Below are 19,202 nucleotides of genomic sequence, written 5' to 3' on the forward strand. Positions count from 1 at the left end.
AACTTACTAAAGTTTATTTAAAATAAATAGAAAACAAGTTATCTAATGTAATTTATTTAAGTGATAAAAGATATAAAATCAGCAGTATTAAAACTTTCTCAAAATTCCAGACCCAAATGGCTTTACTGGAAGCTTCTATCAAGCATAAGGATAAAAAAATAATTCTGATACAAACTCTTCCAGAGAAGAGAAGAAAGAACACTACCCAACATGTTTTATAAGAGAAGCACAACCTTGATATGAAAACTAGACAAGAACATCAAGAGAAAAAGTATAGACCAACATCACACACACAAAAAATGCAAAGACCATAAACAAAATATTAGCAAAAATCCAGCAATATATAAAAAGAATACTACATCATGATCAAATTGGGTTTATTCCTTGAATGTAATAATGGTTCCCCATTGGAAAATAAATCAAGCCAAATGACTGTAATAAAACGATTTAGAAATAAACTATAGAAAAGTTGCTAGAAAAAGTTTCAAAAATACATAATTTTAAACCTTTTAAAATATTAGAATAAATAGAACTGCCTTAAACTAATAACAATTATCTACAAAACAATCTATGGATCTATGGCTAACATCATACTTACTGGTAAAAAACTCACTTTCTACTAAGACAAGAATGTCTGTGATCACCATTTCTACTCCATATTGTAGCCAGTACAGTAAAGGGGGGGTGGGATTTCAGATAAATTATTGATATTATCAAGAAAATGCAAATTCAGCAAGACTGAACTCAAACTATGATTACAAAAACAACTGTATTCTATGTTCCAGAAGTAGAAACTTAAAAATTTTAAATAGCATTTATCAGAACATTTTTTAAAATCAAGACACTGTGAATAAATCTAACAAAAGTTTTCTAATTTATGCTTGCATTATGATGCTGATATCTTCTAGTGACTGAACCAGTTTCTCCATGGGGGAAAAAAAACTATAAACTCTGGATAAAGTACAAAATGGCAATGAACTAAAGTCACTGAAGCATGAACAAAGTCAGGCAATCCTGAAAATAATGGGGACTTTGAAAAACAGGTGAGCATGGGATATGTTTTCCATTTTTTAATAGCTTTTAGCCCAAAGACAAAGTCCATTCTAGGCAAAAGAGCTAACATCTGACAGAAAACTTGTAGTCTTTCTGTCTTGAAGAACTGGAAGCCAGTGATCTGCAGAAATTAGAGCTGCTGAAAAAAGAGGGAAGAGGAATCCTAGAAAGTTTCAAGTTTGAATCCAACTAAGTTAAATAGCTACTTAATAACACACAGACAACAGACTCCCATGCACACACCCCTTAGAAAAATATGAGATTCAAGAGTCTCCATGAGAAAACTTTCACAATGTCCAGGATACATTCAAAGTGTTACCCAAACGCAGTGAAAAATAATCCACTGAAACCAACTCCAAGATGACCTAGACATTAGGAACGCAAACGTTTTAGAACAGCTATTCTAACCATGTTTGATGAAATACAGGGAAATACATTCACAGTGAAAGAAAAGTCAGAAAATCTCAGCAGAGAATGAGAATGAAAGAGCAGCAAATCAAAAATCTAAAAAAAAAATTCATGAATAGGCTTACGAGCAGATTAGAGCAACCTAGGAAAGAGTCCGTGAACACAATCAAAGGAAATCCTTGAATTGCTGAAAACAGCGAGAAGAGATAAGAGAAAAAAAAAAATAAGACCTTCAGGGTCCTGTGGGACAGTAGTGAAACATCTAAAATACACGAATTGAAATTGCAAAAGGAAGTAAAAAATGAGGCAGAAAAGACATTTGAAGAAATAATAACCAAGATTTTACCATTGTACTTAGTGAAAGACATATTCAGATTCAACAAGCTCATCAGCAAAGGCTAAGCAGGATACAGAAAGAATAAAACAGGATAATGATCATTCAAGTTCTGACTTATCAGAAACAATGAAAACTAGATGAGAGAGAAACAACCATCTTCAAAGTATAGTAAGAAAAACCATCAATCAAACATTTTACACACACTGAAAATATCCTTTAAGGGTGAGAGCAAAGTAAAGGCTTTTCAAACAAACAAAGAAAAAAACCACAACAGGAATTCATCCCTACAGATTAGCACTACAAGAAATGCTAAATAAAATTCTTTAGGCTGAAGTAATATCACATTAAAACTCAGATCTTCAAAGAGAAAAAAAGAACACTAGATACACTGCCTTGTAAACATTAGACTATTATTCAGTAAACACGTGGGTAAATATTAGATTATTATTCCCCTCAATTCTATAAAATAAATAGGTCTGTTTAATATTTTAACAATGTATTCTGAGATTAATAGTGTGTTAAGATGTAATTCACCTGACAACTTAGCACAATAAGGATGGGAAGGATAGTGTAAATGAACAGTGTGGTTGAAATGTTTCTATCTGTTACATGAAGAGTTAAAATACTGACTCTGTTAACTGAAAAATCAATTATGTATAGTGTGATTCCTATAGCTACCACTAAAAAATAAATTAAATAAAAACCGTAATAGATAAGTTAACACAGAATTCTAAAACAGGAATATCACATAAAAACAGAATTTACCTTTTCAGATTCACCATTGCCCATGGAATCCCAGTAGGTGTGTTAAAGGCAGGAAGGAGTTTCTCAGCCAATTGGACTGCTTTAATCTTGAATACCTGAGATAAAAACATGAATATTTATAAATTAGTCATCAATTCATAAATTATAGCCATCACCATTTGCTGGTCTCTCATATGTTGCGTACCACAATGTACTGGATACACAAAAGAAGGAATAAGGCGAAATATGGCATCTCTTGGTATCATGTGGCATACAACAATCACAAAATGTAAACTGGATGCTTAGGAAAGCTACCCAATGTATAATGGGAAGAAATTACATGTAACTGAAAGTGAAGGACATAGTTTTGCTGTTGATAGTATCTGTATTCTCAGCTGGCAAAAGATCTAAGAGAGAACATTAGCCTATGAAATGTTCCTCCATGGTATACAAGTTTAGTACAAACATTAAGACAAAAGAGATGCAACCCAATGTGGATAAATGCCCTTGAAGTACTACTATAAGTACGTCTATGCCTCAACATTTTCCATCAAGGTTTATCCAAATTATTAAAGGGAAATAAAACATTTGAGTTCACATTCCAAGTTTAATTTCAGAATTATAAATGTTTCACCCCTTGATTCCAATTGATACTTTTTTGGGAGGTGGACCTGAAACAATCAAATACCTAAATATCAGTGTTTCCAAACTTAAAATCATGTACTATTACCAAAATACACATTGTAAAATTTCTAATATTCTTAGCATTTCAAAACACATAGGTTTGTGCACCCTACTTTGGAGACTACTGACTTACAGGCTCCAAACTGAGACTGGATCATAGCATCTTGTAGGGCAAGTGACATGATCTCCTTTTTGCCTCAAGCCTATCCCCTCTCAAACTGACTTCAAATTGGTCAGTTATTTAAGGTTCCATCTTTTCACTGTTTTTCATAAAATATTATCAGGCCTCTTCAGATAAGGAAGTAGTTGAGGATCTGGAACAGATCAAAATTCTAAACCAAGATTGTATTAAAGAAAGCACACCAATATTATTGGAGGTAGAAAACATGAGGGAGAAGTATGTGCAGGTAGTCAAAGAAATATTATGTTAAGATGCTTTGCAAGTCTCCTTAAATAAGACAAAACACATATTATCAGAACTTTTAATTAGATAGTTTCCTGTATCAACAATTTACCATTTTCTTGAATATGTACTTTAACACAAAAATCTCAATGAAAAATAGAACAATTTAAGGTAGAAGTTTTAATAATTTTCTCATATTCACTGCACTAATTCACAAAAGTGAATGTAAATTCTGTTCTCTTTGCATTAACATATGTGTTAGTAAAGACACATTACACTATATTAAAAACAGTATTGCTTCTGTTTACCATGAGGAAGAAGGGACTAAGTTCTTATTTAAGAACTAATACTAATGTCACGCATTTGTTAATCACATTTTTGTATCACATCTTTTTTTACATATAAAACTAATGTTCAAAATGGTAAAATGTCTTAAAAAACATAAACTCTTTTTAAATAGAAAGCATTCCCACTTCACTTCCAGAAGTAATCAATGACATTTTCTATTTTCCAACTACCTGTGTCATTAATATCAGTTATAGCATATAGCCCACCAAAAAGCAACACCCTAATATCATTAAGAAAAATTTCCTTATATAGTATTTTATCCTAACTTACTCATGAATACCAGGTAGGATAAAAAAACACAATTTATTTATAAAAAATTGTGTATTTATTCTTACATGTTTAAACTTCAGTCACCTTCAAAGTACTCTCCATTTGATGCAATACACCTATTGACATTTTTTCCACTGCTCAAAACAGTTTTTAAGACTTCTGGCCAAGATGGAGGCATAGGTAGATACACTTTGCTTCCTTGCACAACCAAAACAAGGACAACCACCAATTTGAAAACACAAACGAAAGAAAACAACCACCAGAACTGCCAGAAAATCAAACTATATGGAAGTCTGACAACCAAAGAGTTAAAGAAGAAACATTTGCCCTGACTATAGGAGGGGCAAAGACCAGCAGCTGGGGCAGATAGGACACGTGGCAAGGAAGTGTCTGGCAGATGGGGCAGTCCCGCATTTGCTTGGGAATAAACCAGGAGGAACAACTGAGGAGCAAGACAGGCCATGCAACCCAAGGTTCCAGTGCAGAGAAGTAAAGCCTCAAACCCCAGGCAGTAAAAACCTGTGGGGGTTGTGGTGGTGAGACAATCTCCCACTCTCATAGGAGTGTCCATTGGAGGGACCCATGGGGTCCTAGAATATACACAAACCCACCCACCTGGGGAACCAGCACCAGAAAGGCGCAATTCACTAGTGGGTAGCAGGGGAAGTGATGAAAAGTGGGGCAAGAGCAGAGCAAGCGGCAGTGTTCCCTCTCTGACCCTTCCCCCACAGACAGCACCACAATGCAGTGAAGAGGGTTGCCTTGCCCTGGTGAATACCTAAGGCTCTGCTTCTTAGAACATAACAGGTGTGCCAAAACAAAGAAGTATGGCCTAAATAAAAGAACAGATGAAAACTCCAGAAAAAGAATTAAGCAATGACGAGGAGAGCCAAGCTATCAGATGCAGAGTTCAAAATACTGGTAATCACGATGCTCACAGAAATGATTGGGTACTGACGTAAAACAGAGGAAGAAGTGAAGGTTATGCAAAGTGAAATAAAGAAAAATATACAGGGAACCAACAGTGAAGGGAAGGAAAAGGGAACTCAAATCAATGATTTGGAATAGAAAGAAATAAACATTCAACTGGAACAGAATAAAGGAATAAGAATTCCAAAAAATGAGGAGAGGATTAGAACCTCTGGGACAACTTGAAACTTTCCAACATCCAAATCATAGGGGTGCCAGAAGGAGAAGAGGAAGAGCAAGAAATGGAAAACTTACTTGAAAAAATAATGAAAGAGAACTTCCCCCATCTGGCAAAGGAAATAGATTTCCAGGAAGTCCAGGAACCTAAGAGAGTCCCAGAGAAGTTGGACCCAATGAGGAACACACCAAGACACAATAATTAAATTACTCAAGATTAAAGATAAGGAGAGAATCTTAAAAGCAGCAAGAGGAAAGGAGTTACCCTCAAAGGAGTTCCCATAAGACTATCAGCTGATTTCTCAAAAGAAACTTTACAGGCAAGAAGAGGCCAGAAAGAAGTCATGAAGGCAAGGACCTACATCCAAGATTACTCTATCCAGCAGAGCTATCGTTTAGAATGGAAGAGCAGATAAAGTTAAATCAGTTGCATGGTATGCATGAGTCCCAGCCATGTCACATCAATTTCTCATTTTCTGGCTCTCCCAGAAACAAATTTTCTTATGGTTTATGCACACACAGAGCCTTTGTTTCTCTCTCTTACACACATAATATCACACATGTACACTCCATTCTGAAATTGCTTCTTTCACTTACTATACCCTGGAGATCGTCCCAAATCAGCCCACAAAGGTCTACCATCTCCTTCTCTTCAGTGGCTGCAGAATTTCCCCTTTTGTGAATTCACTGAATTGTATTTAGCCAGTCCTCTATTAATGGACATTTGTTTCCAAACTATGTGACTATGTAAGATAAATTCCCAAACTGTTCAATCAATGGGTGTACTCATTTGTAATCTGGGCAGTTAATGCCAACTTGTCCTCCACATGTTTCACTAATTTATATTTCTACCAAATTTTGAGTGATTGTTTCCCTGTAATTTTTAACATGAAAGTTATTGAAATATATACTGCCAATCTAATATGAAAAAGAATAACCCACTGTCATTTTTATTTATTTTATTATAATGATAGATATTCAAAAATAATAAAATCTTTCAAATCATTCAAATCTTTCAGGCATACCTCCACATACTGCAGAGGACAGAACAGTATACACAAGTTTCCAGACTCCACACCAGCTAAGGTTCTAGACAATGAACCAAGTATACGTAAGTGTGCAATATTTGGAAGGAAGAAGTAAACGATCTGAGGCAGTGGTCTTGCAAGTACAGTGGTGAAGGTGTTTGTTTCTTCTGTGGTAGCTCTAATAAAGAAGTTCTAGTAACTGGACCTTCATAATACCTTGTGGACAATGAAGGCCATGGAGATGCTGCTTGATCAGTTATATGGCATGCTTGGATATTTTTCCTGCCTGCCTGGTTCCAAGCTACGTTAACAAAAATACCTAATATCATGTCACTCCCAAAGATTCTGTTACCTAGTCATTACCCTTTAGTAAGTCACTAGGTAGAATGGATTCTGTTTTCTGCAACTAGGACACTTGACCAGTAAGATGATGAAAATAGATCAATTACTTGCATGTTTAAGAGCCTCAACAGTATTTAAATGAAGAATTCTAAAACATTTCATTTATTTATAGAACAAGACCTTTTGTGTATTCAGTGTCCATTATGTAAAATCTCCCAGTTATTTTTACTGGAACAAATTATAGGTAATGGAATTATGCTCAAATTTGTCCTAGGTTCAGAAGAATTAGGACAAAAACAATTATTCCTAGGTCTGAAAGAACCACAAGAAATGGGACTAAATAGAAACAATGTGGCAAGATTACAAAGAGTTTGAAAATATAAGCAATAAAACAAAGCAACATAGTAGATAGCAAGAACCATGGTAGATTCTAGAAAAGGAAAGTAATATTAGAATCCATGTGTGCTTTTGTTTTCTTTATTGAATTATTTAAATTACTGTACTAAGGTAATAGTCTTACACCCATTTTCAACCTAGCAGTCAAAGTGAGAATGTTAAATAGAAGTCAAGTTTAGAATGCTGAGACGACACCTCATCTCATTCAGAGTAAAAATCACGGTCCTTTAAAAGGATATAAATCTTTGTAAGTAATGGATTTCTACAGCCTCACTTCCTCTCCTCGGCGCCCCCTCCAGCAACCTACTTCTGCCCCACTAACTGATCTCTTCTGCTGACCTCTAACAATGCCAGTTATGCTTTTGCTTCACTGTCTTTTCATCTGCTGCTCCTTTCAACTAAATGCTCTTACAGAAAGGTATCCACAGGGCTCTCTCATCTCCTTTAGATCTTCACATAAATTCTACCTTTGCACACACTCCTCTGACCATTATATTTGAAGTTAAAAGCCATTTATCCCCTTCCATGCTTTATCTTTCTCCTTAGCATTTATCATTTTCAGTGCATGTAAGTGTACATATAGGTGTGTAAACACACACTCTGCCATGTATCTATCTTGTTTATTGCCTGTTACCCCTACAGTAGATGGGCAGCAATCTTTTTGTTTTATTCACTGTTGTATAAATCATCTTCTTTCTTACATACCAACCCCTACCTCCCTGAGATATCCATGGTCGTATACAAAGGTTTTAAGCACTTTTTAAGATATTCTACAAAAATGTTGGGATGATGAATATGACAATAATGTCAAACAGATACATTAACCCATTTAATCCTCACAACAACCCAATGAGATGTATGGCTGTTACTCTCATTTCAAAAATAGCAAACTGACGTATAAAACAGATAAGTGAACTTGTCCAAGGTCATACCACTAGTAAGCAGTAAGCCTAATTTTAAACCCTGGTAGTCCAGCTATAAAGTCCATGTTCCTGCATGACTATTTCACTATACAGCTAACCCCTGAACAACACTTACATGGTAGACTCACAAAGTTTACATTCATGTTGTTCAAGAGTCAAGTATATTACATACAGATACAGACATTAAATATCAGTATCTAGATAGAGACATAGATTTGGTATATTACATGCCATTGACTAGGCTCCAACTCTTGACAACTCTATGAATGAGTGATGTCCACAGTGTCCTGTCCTCAGCAGCCCTGCTCAGCTCCTGTAGACTCAGGTCCATGGCTTCTTAGACGGAATCTATCCATTTCATATTTGGTCTTCCTCTTTTCCTTCTGCCTTCTGTTTTTCCCAGCATTACTGTCTTTTCGAAAGTACCCTGCCTTCTCATGATGTGCCCAAAGTAAGCTTTCATTTGTCATTTTTGCCTCCAGTGATGTTTCAGGCTTGCCCAGAGCCCACTTGTTCCTCTTTCTGGTGATCCAGGGTATCTGCAGAGCTCTTCTCCAACACTGTATTTCAAATGCAATGGAACTTCAGTTCTCAAACGTCATTTATTCTGGAAAGCTGTTCAAGTAGCAATTTGTATGAAAACTAAATCATTTTTTCCCATTAGAAATAATGCATCAGCATGAAAGGGTTGTTGGGTCAAGAACCAAAGTTTTGTTCAACAACCAAGACATTTTTTCTATAAACGACTTGGTTGAGAACTGAACTGTCTGAGATGGGAGACATTCGAGAACCAAGGTTTGACTGTGAATTAACTTGTTCCCTATCAGCCTTCTTCACTGTCCAAGTCTTCCATCCATACACAGTACTTAGGAATACAAGGGTGTGGATGATCTTTACCATGGTCTCTAGTGACGTATCTTAGCTCTTGGTAACTTTTCCTAAAGTTACCACTCCTGCCTTTTTAAGTCTCAGCCTTCTCTTGATGGACTGACTATGGTGCCCATCTGAACTGATGACTGAACCAAGGAAAGCTAAACTACAATTTCAATGTCTTCATCATATAAGTTAAAGTTATGCATCTCTTCTGTAATCATAACTTTTTGTCCTCTTGTTGTTCAAATGATCCTACTTTGGCACTTTCTTCTTTCACTTTTATCCAAAGTCATTTCAAATCATTCCTACTTTCTCGCAATAAAATGGTGGCATCTACATATCTTCAGTTACTGATATTTCTCCCAACAATTTTCACTCTTCCTTCCTCTAAGTCTAGCCCAGTTTTTCATATGATACGTTCTGTTTACAGATTAAACAAATAGGGAAATAAAATGCACTCTTTTTTTGATATCTGTGCCTTTAGGAAACCATTCTGTCTTTCCATATTATGTCCTGAAAGTGGCTTCCTGCCCACAGAACAAGTTATACATCAGGACAACCAAGTGCTGAGACATGCCCATTTCTTTCAGAGCAACCCACTGCTTTTCATGGTCAACTTAGTCAAAAGCTTTACTGTAGTCTATAAAACACTGGCTCACCTTCTTCTGAAATTCTCTGGGGTGCTCCAGTATCCAACAAATGCTTGCATTAGATCTCAAGTGCCACTTCTTTTTCTGAACCCAGATTGAACATTCGGCATTTCTTGTTCCACATGAGGCAGATGCCATAAGGTAGTGTGCCACCAGAGCATCACTTTCCCTAGAAATCAGAGCAATGGTTGTATAGTTTCTGCACTCCTTGGCATCTCCTTTTTTGAAGATTAGAACATATATTGAACGTTTCCAGTCTGTAGACCATTGTTTTCTCACAATAGTTGACATATTCTTTTTAGAGTTTTGACAGACTTGGTCTCTGTGGCTTGAAATAATTCTGTGGTTACCTCATCTACCCGTGGTGAGTTATTTCCTCCCAATACTTTCAGGGCAGCCTTCACTTTGCTCTTCCTCATAGAAATCTTCTTCAAAAGTATCTGTCATTCTTTTGTCTCTTCTAAATAGATGTTCACTATACTGTTTCCACCTTCCCTTTATTGTATCCTGGTCAGATTAATTCCTAATCTAGTTTTGAATTTCCCTTTTATTTCTTCAATTTTGTGGTAGAGATCTCTTGTTTTCTTTTGTTGTTGTTGTTGTTTTCTATCTTCTTACATTGACAATTTGTGATAGTTCTCTTTATCTCTACCTGACAGTCACTGAAAAACTGCTTCAGGATTCTAACACAGCTTTTGTCCCCTTTAGCTTTTTCATCTTGCCTGTCTCTAACAATTTTTAGTGTTTCTTCTGTCATCCGGCATTGTCTTTTCTCATACTTTCCTAATAATATTTCTAGTTTTAGTCCACAGTTCTTCTTGTTCTCAATCAAGTTTAACAGTGCGAATATATTTTTTATGTAGGCTTTAAATTCACCAGGAATGTTATTTATACTGTATTTTGGCACTATGATTCTTTTAATGATCTTCAGTTTTACTCTAATGTTTGATGTTAACAGTTCATAGTTAGTACCACAATCTGTTCCTTGTCTTGTTTTGGCAGAGAAAATACAGCTTCCCCATCTCCTGCTTCCAATTACACAGTGTATTTGATTTCTGCATTGGCCATCTAGTGATGTTCATGTACACAGTTACATGACTATTTGAAGCATATGTCTGCAGTAAACAAGGTGTTGGCTTTGCAGAAATCCACAAGTCAATCTCCTTCTTCATTTCTGACCCCTAGCCCAAATGTTCTGATGACATCTGATTTTGCTATATTTCCTACTTTTGTGTTCCAATCCTCAAAAATTAACAGCATGTCTTGTTTGGGTGTGTGATCAGTATTTTCTTGGATATTTGTATAAAAGCTTCCCCTTTCCTCTTCTTCAGCCTCTGTAGTTGGAGCACAGACTTGAATGATGGCTGTGAAAATAGGTTTTCCTACTCTGACTGACCCATGCTACCTTTTCCCTCAGTATCAAAGCCATTCTATTTCTTCTTTGTGTTTGTCATTCCAGAATGGGACACTTTATAGTTGCCTGGCTGGACTATCCCCTTCCAGCCCACTTTAGTTCACTAACACTGAGCACCGCAACGTTTAGATTTCCCTTTTCTCGCGTCACGGTTTCCAGTTTACCTTGGTTCATGCTCCTTATGTTCTGTGTTCTGATTGTGTATGTTGGGCAAGCATCATACTTTCCTTTCACCTTTGTGCACAGCAGCCACTACACACCCTTCAGCTTTGGCCCAGCTGCATCATTAGCAACTAAGCTAGTTTCTGCTCTTTCCCAGTAAAATTGTTTGAGCGCTTTATGACATGGGAGTCTCATCTTTCGACACTATCTCATGTTTCATTCTGGACTGTCTCATCATAGGGCTTTCGAGGTAAAGCCAAAGATTTAAAAAATAAGAGAAATAAAAGAAAATGCAGCAGTGGTTTATAATTAAAGCAAGACTATTTAACATTAACTCATCTTTGCAAGCATAACCCTGATGACCTGGGCAAGGAGCAGTCAGGGCCTTGTATTTTTGTGTGGGTCCAAACTACCTATGCTCGAGTCCATGATGTCGCAATCGCCAAATGCCTATGACATGTAAACACCCTTTGGGCTGACACAGACATAGACGTGTTAAGAATAAATAATGCAAGGTGTAGGAATACACTTATGTCTAGATATAAACATATAGACATAGATGTATTCCCATACCTTGCATTATTTAATCTTAATTTTTATAGTTAACAATTAAATTCCTCAAACTATTTTATTAATTTATTGCATATTGCTTTGTCCTATATGTTATATCCTCCCCCTCTTTTTAAAAAGATTTTATGTATTTTTAGAGAGAGGAAAAATGAGGGAGGAAGGAGAAGGAGAGAAATACTGAAATGAGAGAGAAACATTGATTGGTTGCCTCCTGCACGCCCACAACCAGGGACCTAGCCCACAAACCAGGCATGTGCTCTGACCAGGAATCAAATCTGCAACCTTTTGGTTTGCAGGACGACACTCAACCCACTGAGCCACACCGGTCAGGGTTTATATCTTCCCTCCTGAATGACAAGGCAGTTATTTTATCTCAGCAGCTTAAAGATAGTATTCAAATGTCTTCTAGCATCTATTACTACCAAGAACTCTGCTGTTAGGTGTCATTCTTTTTTAAGTAATCAACCCACTCTGGCAGCTTTTAATATTTCTTCCTTATTTTTGATATCTTGTCAAATAGGGCTATCCTCTACCTTTCTATCATCTGTTCCATTAAACTCATCTGAGACTCCTACTAAACATACTTTGAACTTTGAACTCTGTTTTATATCTCTCAACTCTTTCTTAATTTCTCTCTTTGCTCTTTATACTGTATTTTGGATGAATTTTTATTATCACCATAAACAGAAATATCCTTAACAGCTGTTCCTAGGCCCAAAATAAAGGTGACTGCAAACAGGTTAACACAGAGATAGGAACACATTCAAACACACCTCCCATTCAAAATTAGCCTGCAAGCAGTATTTAAAAACTCATGATGAAATCTACAACTTTATTCAACTTGCAAGCTAACAGGTTAGCCTGCCTATAGTGTCGTGAATGTTGGCAGAAGACAGAAGACCACTGGATCAGAGATTAAAAAAAAAACACCCTATAATATTCATGGCCAAGTAGCAGAGTTTCAAGTTCATTTACATTGGCTGTAAATGCCCACCCTCACCCCACCACCTAAATCCCACAGGGATGATCCAAAGGACCCATTATGGATTCCTGCACACACAGTGGGTTATAGGAGAAGGACACTGAGCTTGGCAAATCTCCTCTATAATTGAAGCGAGCCTTGTTAGCATTAACTCATCCTTGCAAGCATGACCCTAATGACCTGAGTAAGGAGCACTCAGGGCCTTGTATTCTTGTTATTCCCAGCAAAAGTGTGCAAGGACACTCAAGCACTATGGTTGATTGCTTTCCTAACCCTTCAGATCATCAGCAGCAACACTTCCTTTCTGTAGCAGCAGCTGAATCCACTTTGCAGTTTTTCCAACATTTGCAGAACCAGCTTCATCATCCCCAACCCTCACTACAAGGACAGCAGCAGGAGCACCAACCTGCTAGCACATTGTCATTACAGGTCTGTTTCAGCCCGTCCTCTCCAAGTTTCTAAGATTCAGTAATGAAACCCTTTCTCCATAGTCCCTTGGCCTTGGTTTTCCTGTTAGAGCCACCTCAATGATACCTTATTTTTTTTCTTTTTCTTTTTCTGTTTTTAATCTTCACCCAAAGACATTTTTCCATTGCTTTTAGAGAGGGAGGGAGGGAGAGAAACATCCATGTGAGAGAGAAACATTGATCAGTTGCCTCCCGTATGCACCTGGCCCAGGAATCAAACCCTCAGCCCTTCAGTTATAGGACGACAATCCAACCAACTGAGCCACATGGGCCAAGGCTACACATTATTCTTTTTTAAGTAAAAATATAGTTGACATACAATATTGTATTTGTTTCAGGTGTATAATATGGTGATTCTACATTTTATATACATTACAGTGTAATCACTGTGAGAAGTCTAGATACCATCATATGGTATTTGTCTTTTTCTGACTTATTTCACTTGGGATAATACCCTCTAGATATTCTTTTTAATCTAGTAATTACCAAGTTAATTTTATATCTAGTAAATAATTGTTTTAAAACCTGTTCAAATAACTGTCATAGTTTTTGCCTCCTAACTGGACCCTGGATGATAAATAAGTAACCCATATTGTTATTATCTATTATTAAATATATGCTTATTTTTAAAACCAGGAAAATAAAAAATGTAAAAAGAAAAATATGTTTAAATCACAGTTCCTTCATTCTAAACCAAATACAACTAATATTTTGATATATTTACATCCTCTTTTTTCTGTACATACATACAATTCAGTAGTTGGATTTTTATTCAATCTTTTCCTGCTAACATAACCACACAAGTACTGGAGTGTCCAACTTTTATAAAATTGTATACTTTTATAAAATTGTATACTTTTCTGTATCCATTTCCTCTCCTCCCATTCACTCTTCAACCTATCTCAACATGGCTTCTGCCTCATCATTTCATTGAAATGGATTTGCAAAGAATTAGGCACACATTTGAGCAAACAGCATTTTCAGACACTAGTGAGCTGTTCCTCCTTAAAATACTTTCCTCCTTTGTGTTCAATAATCCTACAGTCTCCCTGACTCCCTCACTGATTCATCCTCCTCATATCTGACCTTTAATGTTGTTTCTCTCCCTATCCCCTAAATTGCCTCCATGAGCAATTTCACATGTGCTTGTTTTCAATTATCATCTACACAGCAACTGACTCCCAAATTTGTATCCTGAGTCAAGACTTCTCCAATAAGCACCAGATCTACTGCATCTGTCAACTATCTGTTTCCATTTAAATGTAACAAACCCCCTCAAACTCAAAATACATAAAATGAACTGATGATCTTCCTCTCCCAATCTAATATTCTTAAAGCATTCAATATCTAATAAATTTCAGGCCATCAGCCTAGTGCCAAAACCCAGGAATCTGGAGACAACAAACTATTCCTTCTGCTTCATTCTCCCTCCAAAATATCACCAATCCTTTTAAATGTTATCTCCCAAATCCCTTGAAATCATTTATGTCTCTCATCTCTACAAACCGTTTTAGCCCACTCTGCCACATGTCTTACCCAAAATAATGCAATGGCTAACTAGTGAACAGAAAACACACACACATGCAGAGCAAGCCTATCTTTCCTAATTAAAATGTGAAATCTGTCCAGAAAGTATCCAGCTATGTAACATGAAAAAGAGACATTATTGGAGAAGATAAAAGGAACACTGTACATAGGACAATGATGCCTCAGTCCCCTTCAAAGTAGGCACCTTGGGACTTCACACAGTTTCCCAATCACCATCAGCCATCCCATCATATTTTCTTGAATCGCATCAATGGTCTGAAATCGCTTCCCTTTCAAAGGTGATTTTAATTTTGGGAAAAGCCAGAAGCCACAGCACTCCAATCTGGGCTGTAGAGGGGCTAAGCCAACTGGCTGATTTGATGTTTTGCCAAAAATATTCTGCCTGAAATGTGATGCATGAGCAAGCACGTTGTCATGACGAAGCTGCCTACCACCAGTTGCCCAAAGCTGTGGCCTTCTGAATCATCCCAATAGTTTCCGCAGAGAAATGTTCAAGCTTAACACAGTTTGATACAGCTTTGTTGCTCTACTCGCTCAGTCATTTTGAATGCTACGACTACAAAGTACACATGCTCACTCAATGGCATCTACCATCCCCACTGACTAGTATAGTAAAGTCATCATTGTTCATGCATGTGCACTCCAGTCCACACTCCTTGGCTGCCGGGTTACATCAATGTTATGCAAACTGTTCTCATTATATTAGCAATGTCTGGACTTTTTCCAGACAGACCTTGTCATTTGTTAAACTTGCAGTATGTTCATAGTTGTACAGCATTCTGTAGTAAGAGATGTATTAATTTATTCAAAGAGATTCAAAGAGATTATTAATTTATTCCCCCCTAGATGAATATTCAGGTTCTTTTCAAATACTGGCTACTACAAACACTACTGCAATGAAATATCCTTCTAAGTATACCTTATATATCCACACTGTTACATTTAGAGAATATATTCCTAAAAGTGAATTACTGGGTCAAAGAGAATTTTAAATTTTAAATGTTTAGTTGACACTGCCAAACTACTTTCCAAAAATTGTTACCATTTGTATTCCCTCCAACAACTTATCATACACTTGTTATAATTCAACCTACACATTTAATTACATACCATACATTTAAAGTATGTGCATTTTATTGCATGCAAGGTAACCTCAATAAAGTTGTTTAAAATAAATAAACTGGGCCTTAAGTTGGGCCTTGAAATTCTTTATCAGGCAGAAAGTAGAAGGATGAGAGTTTATTTCAGACAGAAAGTTGTGGTATAAAAATAAAGGGAACACTGTGGTCTAAATACATAGTCTCCTACATGCAGCATTTGGGGCTTCGCCTGTCGTGCACTCCTTCCATATGTCACCCCTAAATTTCTAGCTCCTGTAGCACGTGATTCCAAACTCTGTCTTCTGATTTGTCAAACCAGTAATCATAACCCTAATAATCAACTATGAACTGTTACTAGTACTGTGACTTTGAACATGTATGAATGCATACAAAAACACAGATGAACTCTTGCTTTAAGAGGAAAATGTTGGAGAGACTATTCTAAAATGTTATCTGAGTTGGCAAAGAATAGTGGAATGTTTTGTCTGATTACCAGCACTCCTGTAGAAAATGAAGATGTCAAAATTATCAAAAAAATTGTAACAATTTTTGGCCCTGGCTGACGTGGCTCAGTGTACTACTGAGTGCCGGACTTCGAACCAAAGAGTCACCAGTTTGATTCCCAGTCTGGGGCACATGCCTGCAATGCAAGCCATGTCCCCAGTTAGGTGCCTGCAAGAGGCAACCATGCATTGATGTTTGTCTCCCTCTCTTTCTCCCTCCCTTCCCCTTTCCAAAAAGAAATACATACATAAATAAAAATCTTTAAAAAAGAAAGAAAGAAAATAGTAGCAATTTTTGGAGCAAAATCAGGTTTCCCCAAAAATAAGAATTAGTGCTGTAGGATAATAATGACTAATATTTAAACCAGAAAAAAAATAATATTTTACATTTCTTTTTTTAACTTCAGAACTTTTCTTAAAGGACTTCAGGTAAAAAAGTGATATTCTATTTGTCTTAGAAAATACCCATGAACTTATTCAGAAATGATCTTTCCCTATAGGCAATACAGTACCATTTGTGTTTTGGTAAAGAAAGATTTTGATGGTACTGTTTCTTTTATTTTGTTTTTATTATCTGTGAAATATGTATTAAACTCCATGTAACCATTTTTCTACTCTTTCTGACAGATTTCAGATGAAGTTATCCACATAAATTGTTATTATCTTACTCAGGAAGGGATGCCACTTTGATAACCATTAAAAAATGAGATGAGACAGTCCTGTAAAAGATACACCATATGTCTGAGGCTAGCAGCAAGTAAACATAATAAATCATCAAGATTTTTAAACTTGTGAATATTTAATATAAATAGCCTTGTTCTAAGAAAACACAATGATAAAGTTTCCCATTTGTGATATTTATAAAGCAACAGAAGAGGAGGAACACTTCATTAGGATGACATATAACCCTCATTAGGTTCCCTACACCAGAACGCAGAACACATGTATAATATTCTGTAAGAGAGGCTCTTTGCCATGTTATAAATTATAGGTAATTTTCTGGCTTATGTAAGACATAGGAATTTATTGTCTGTCAGTATTACAATAACGTCATTCAATTTATTTTTTTATGTTTTATTTCTTTTCAGCAGACCTCAGGGACTCATTGTTGGTTTCCTAGAACATATAGATTTGAGCTTTCAATGTAAAATGATCAAGGAGAAAAGTAAAATAGTCAGTAATATTCTACCATATGAGAAAGTCAAAAAAGTAAAACACGTTCTCTTTATTTTTTAGTAGATTCTATCCTAAAAAATTAATATACCTATTTTAAATAAATTAAAGGATTCCCCACCCATTAGAAACAAAGAATAGTCACCACATAGGAAAAAGTCGAGGAGGAAGAAAAGTAACGTAATACTGAGTCAGTGTTATGTTAGCACTGACACGTAACTTAACCGCCCAACTCTCAAGTGAACGCTCTCACACTTTCACAGATGAATTCACGTTGTAGAAGGTAAATGCCTTACCAAAAACCATTATGAAAGAGAGGCAGAGTAGGAACTCAAACATCTAACAACAAAGCATGTGTATCAATACTTTCCCCTACCTCAAAATGTTTCTTCTTAACACAAGCATAAAATGTTTCTTCTTCGGAAGCATAAAAATGGCAAAAATAGCAATACTGGTAACATCATACATTTTTCAGCATTTAGTGTTTTCCTATGACAAGAGCAACCAAAACTTCAACGTTTTGCTTCAACCTTCAGGTAGGGAGCCCAGTATGAAACAGCCACGGCTGACACTTCTCTTTAATGAGCTGTTCACGATTAATTTTTGAATCATATGCCTTTCGGTAGGAAAATTAATCAGGTACGCCAATTACATACAAAATATTTAGAACTTCTGCATAATTAGATAAGCATGAAAGTAAGGAAAAAATGCTATCCTTTCCCAAGAACATCTGCGAAAATCTAAAATTGAAGGCATCAAAATAGTTCCATTTTCTTCCTCCCTATGTTGTTTAATATTCACTCCAGAATCTCCTGAGGTCAAGGCTCTGAGCCCAGAAAGGGTGACTGGAGTGGGCAGCAATGTCCTGTGGAGGCGCTGGGACCAAAGAGAGGAAAGTAAGACCAACCAGGCAAAGGGAGTCAAGCCCTTTCACATAGAGCACCAGGTGAAGAAGGTGCACTAACAAAGCAGCAGCCTGGCAAGGTCAGGAAAGTGGTTTCATACAGCAAGACTAAACCAATACATAAATAAATAAGGGATATGGGAAGGCAGGTTTCTTCCCATCAGAAAAGTAGAAATATGAAAAAGCAGAAGACGAGAATGAACTTTATTGTGCTTGGTGCAAACTCATGGCTAGACAGACAGATACAGGCATACTGATATTGATACAGATAGACAAGGCAGAAAAGAGTAGGAACATAGAGGATAGGCAGCATGGAGTGACAGCTGCGGGCGTGGCAAGGTACGGCTAGAAAGAGACCCCCCTCTGAGGCACAGGCATACCTGTCTGTGGTAGAGCAGGAACATTTAGAAAAACGTGTCTGCAAACCAGGCCCACTCTAATTACAAGGCACTGCTAGGGGACTTTAAACCTAGTGGTATACTGCAAGTAATCTTAGCAATAAGAAACCCACGCATGGTTCAACTCCAGACAGCACAGGCATGCCGATCCAGGCATAAACATCATTAACCGCAGTCTTTATTTACTGCCCCATACACAGTATCTGGCATTCAATCAAAAACTATGGAATACCTAAGAAAGCAAGAAAAAACAAGCAACCTACCAGACTCTGAGGTTGAAACAGAATTTAAAATAACTATGACTTATGTTAAAAGACAGTGGATAAGGTGGAAAACATGAATGAAGACAACTAGAAATTATAATAGAGAAACTGAA

General features: G+C 36.6%; 1 protein-coding gene across 1 annotated transcript in view; it reads right to left on the reverse strand.

Annotated features, from left to right (window-relative positions):
- Positions 1 to 19,202, reverse strand: part of MAN1A2 (mannosidase alpha class 1A member 2) — a 124,170-nt gene that overhangs the window by 53,593 nt on the left and 51,375 nt on the right. The window contains exon 6 of the mRNA XM_045861689.1: positions 2,564 to 2,658. Within this exon, the coding sequence (XP_045717645.1) occupies positions 2,564 to 2,658 (95 nt within the window). The remainder of the gene's footprint in view (positions 1 to 2,563; positions 2,659 to 19,202) is intronic.

Source organism: Phyllostomus hastatus, unplaced genomic scaffold (genome assembly GCF_019186645.2).
Source record: "Phyllostomus hastatus isolate PE091 unplaced genomic scaffold, TTU_PhHast_1.1 phas_scaffold_216, whole genome shotgun sequence".
Taxonomy (NCBI): Eukaryota; Metazoa; Chordata; class Mammalia; order Chiroptera; family Phyllostomidae; genus Phyllostomus; species Phyllostomus hastatus.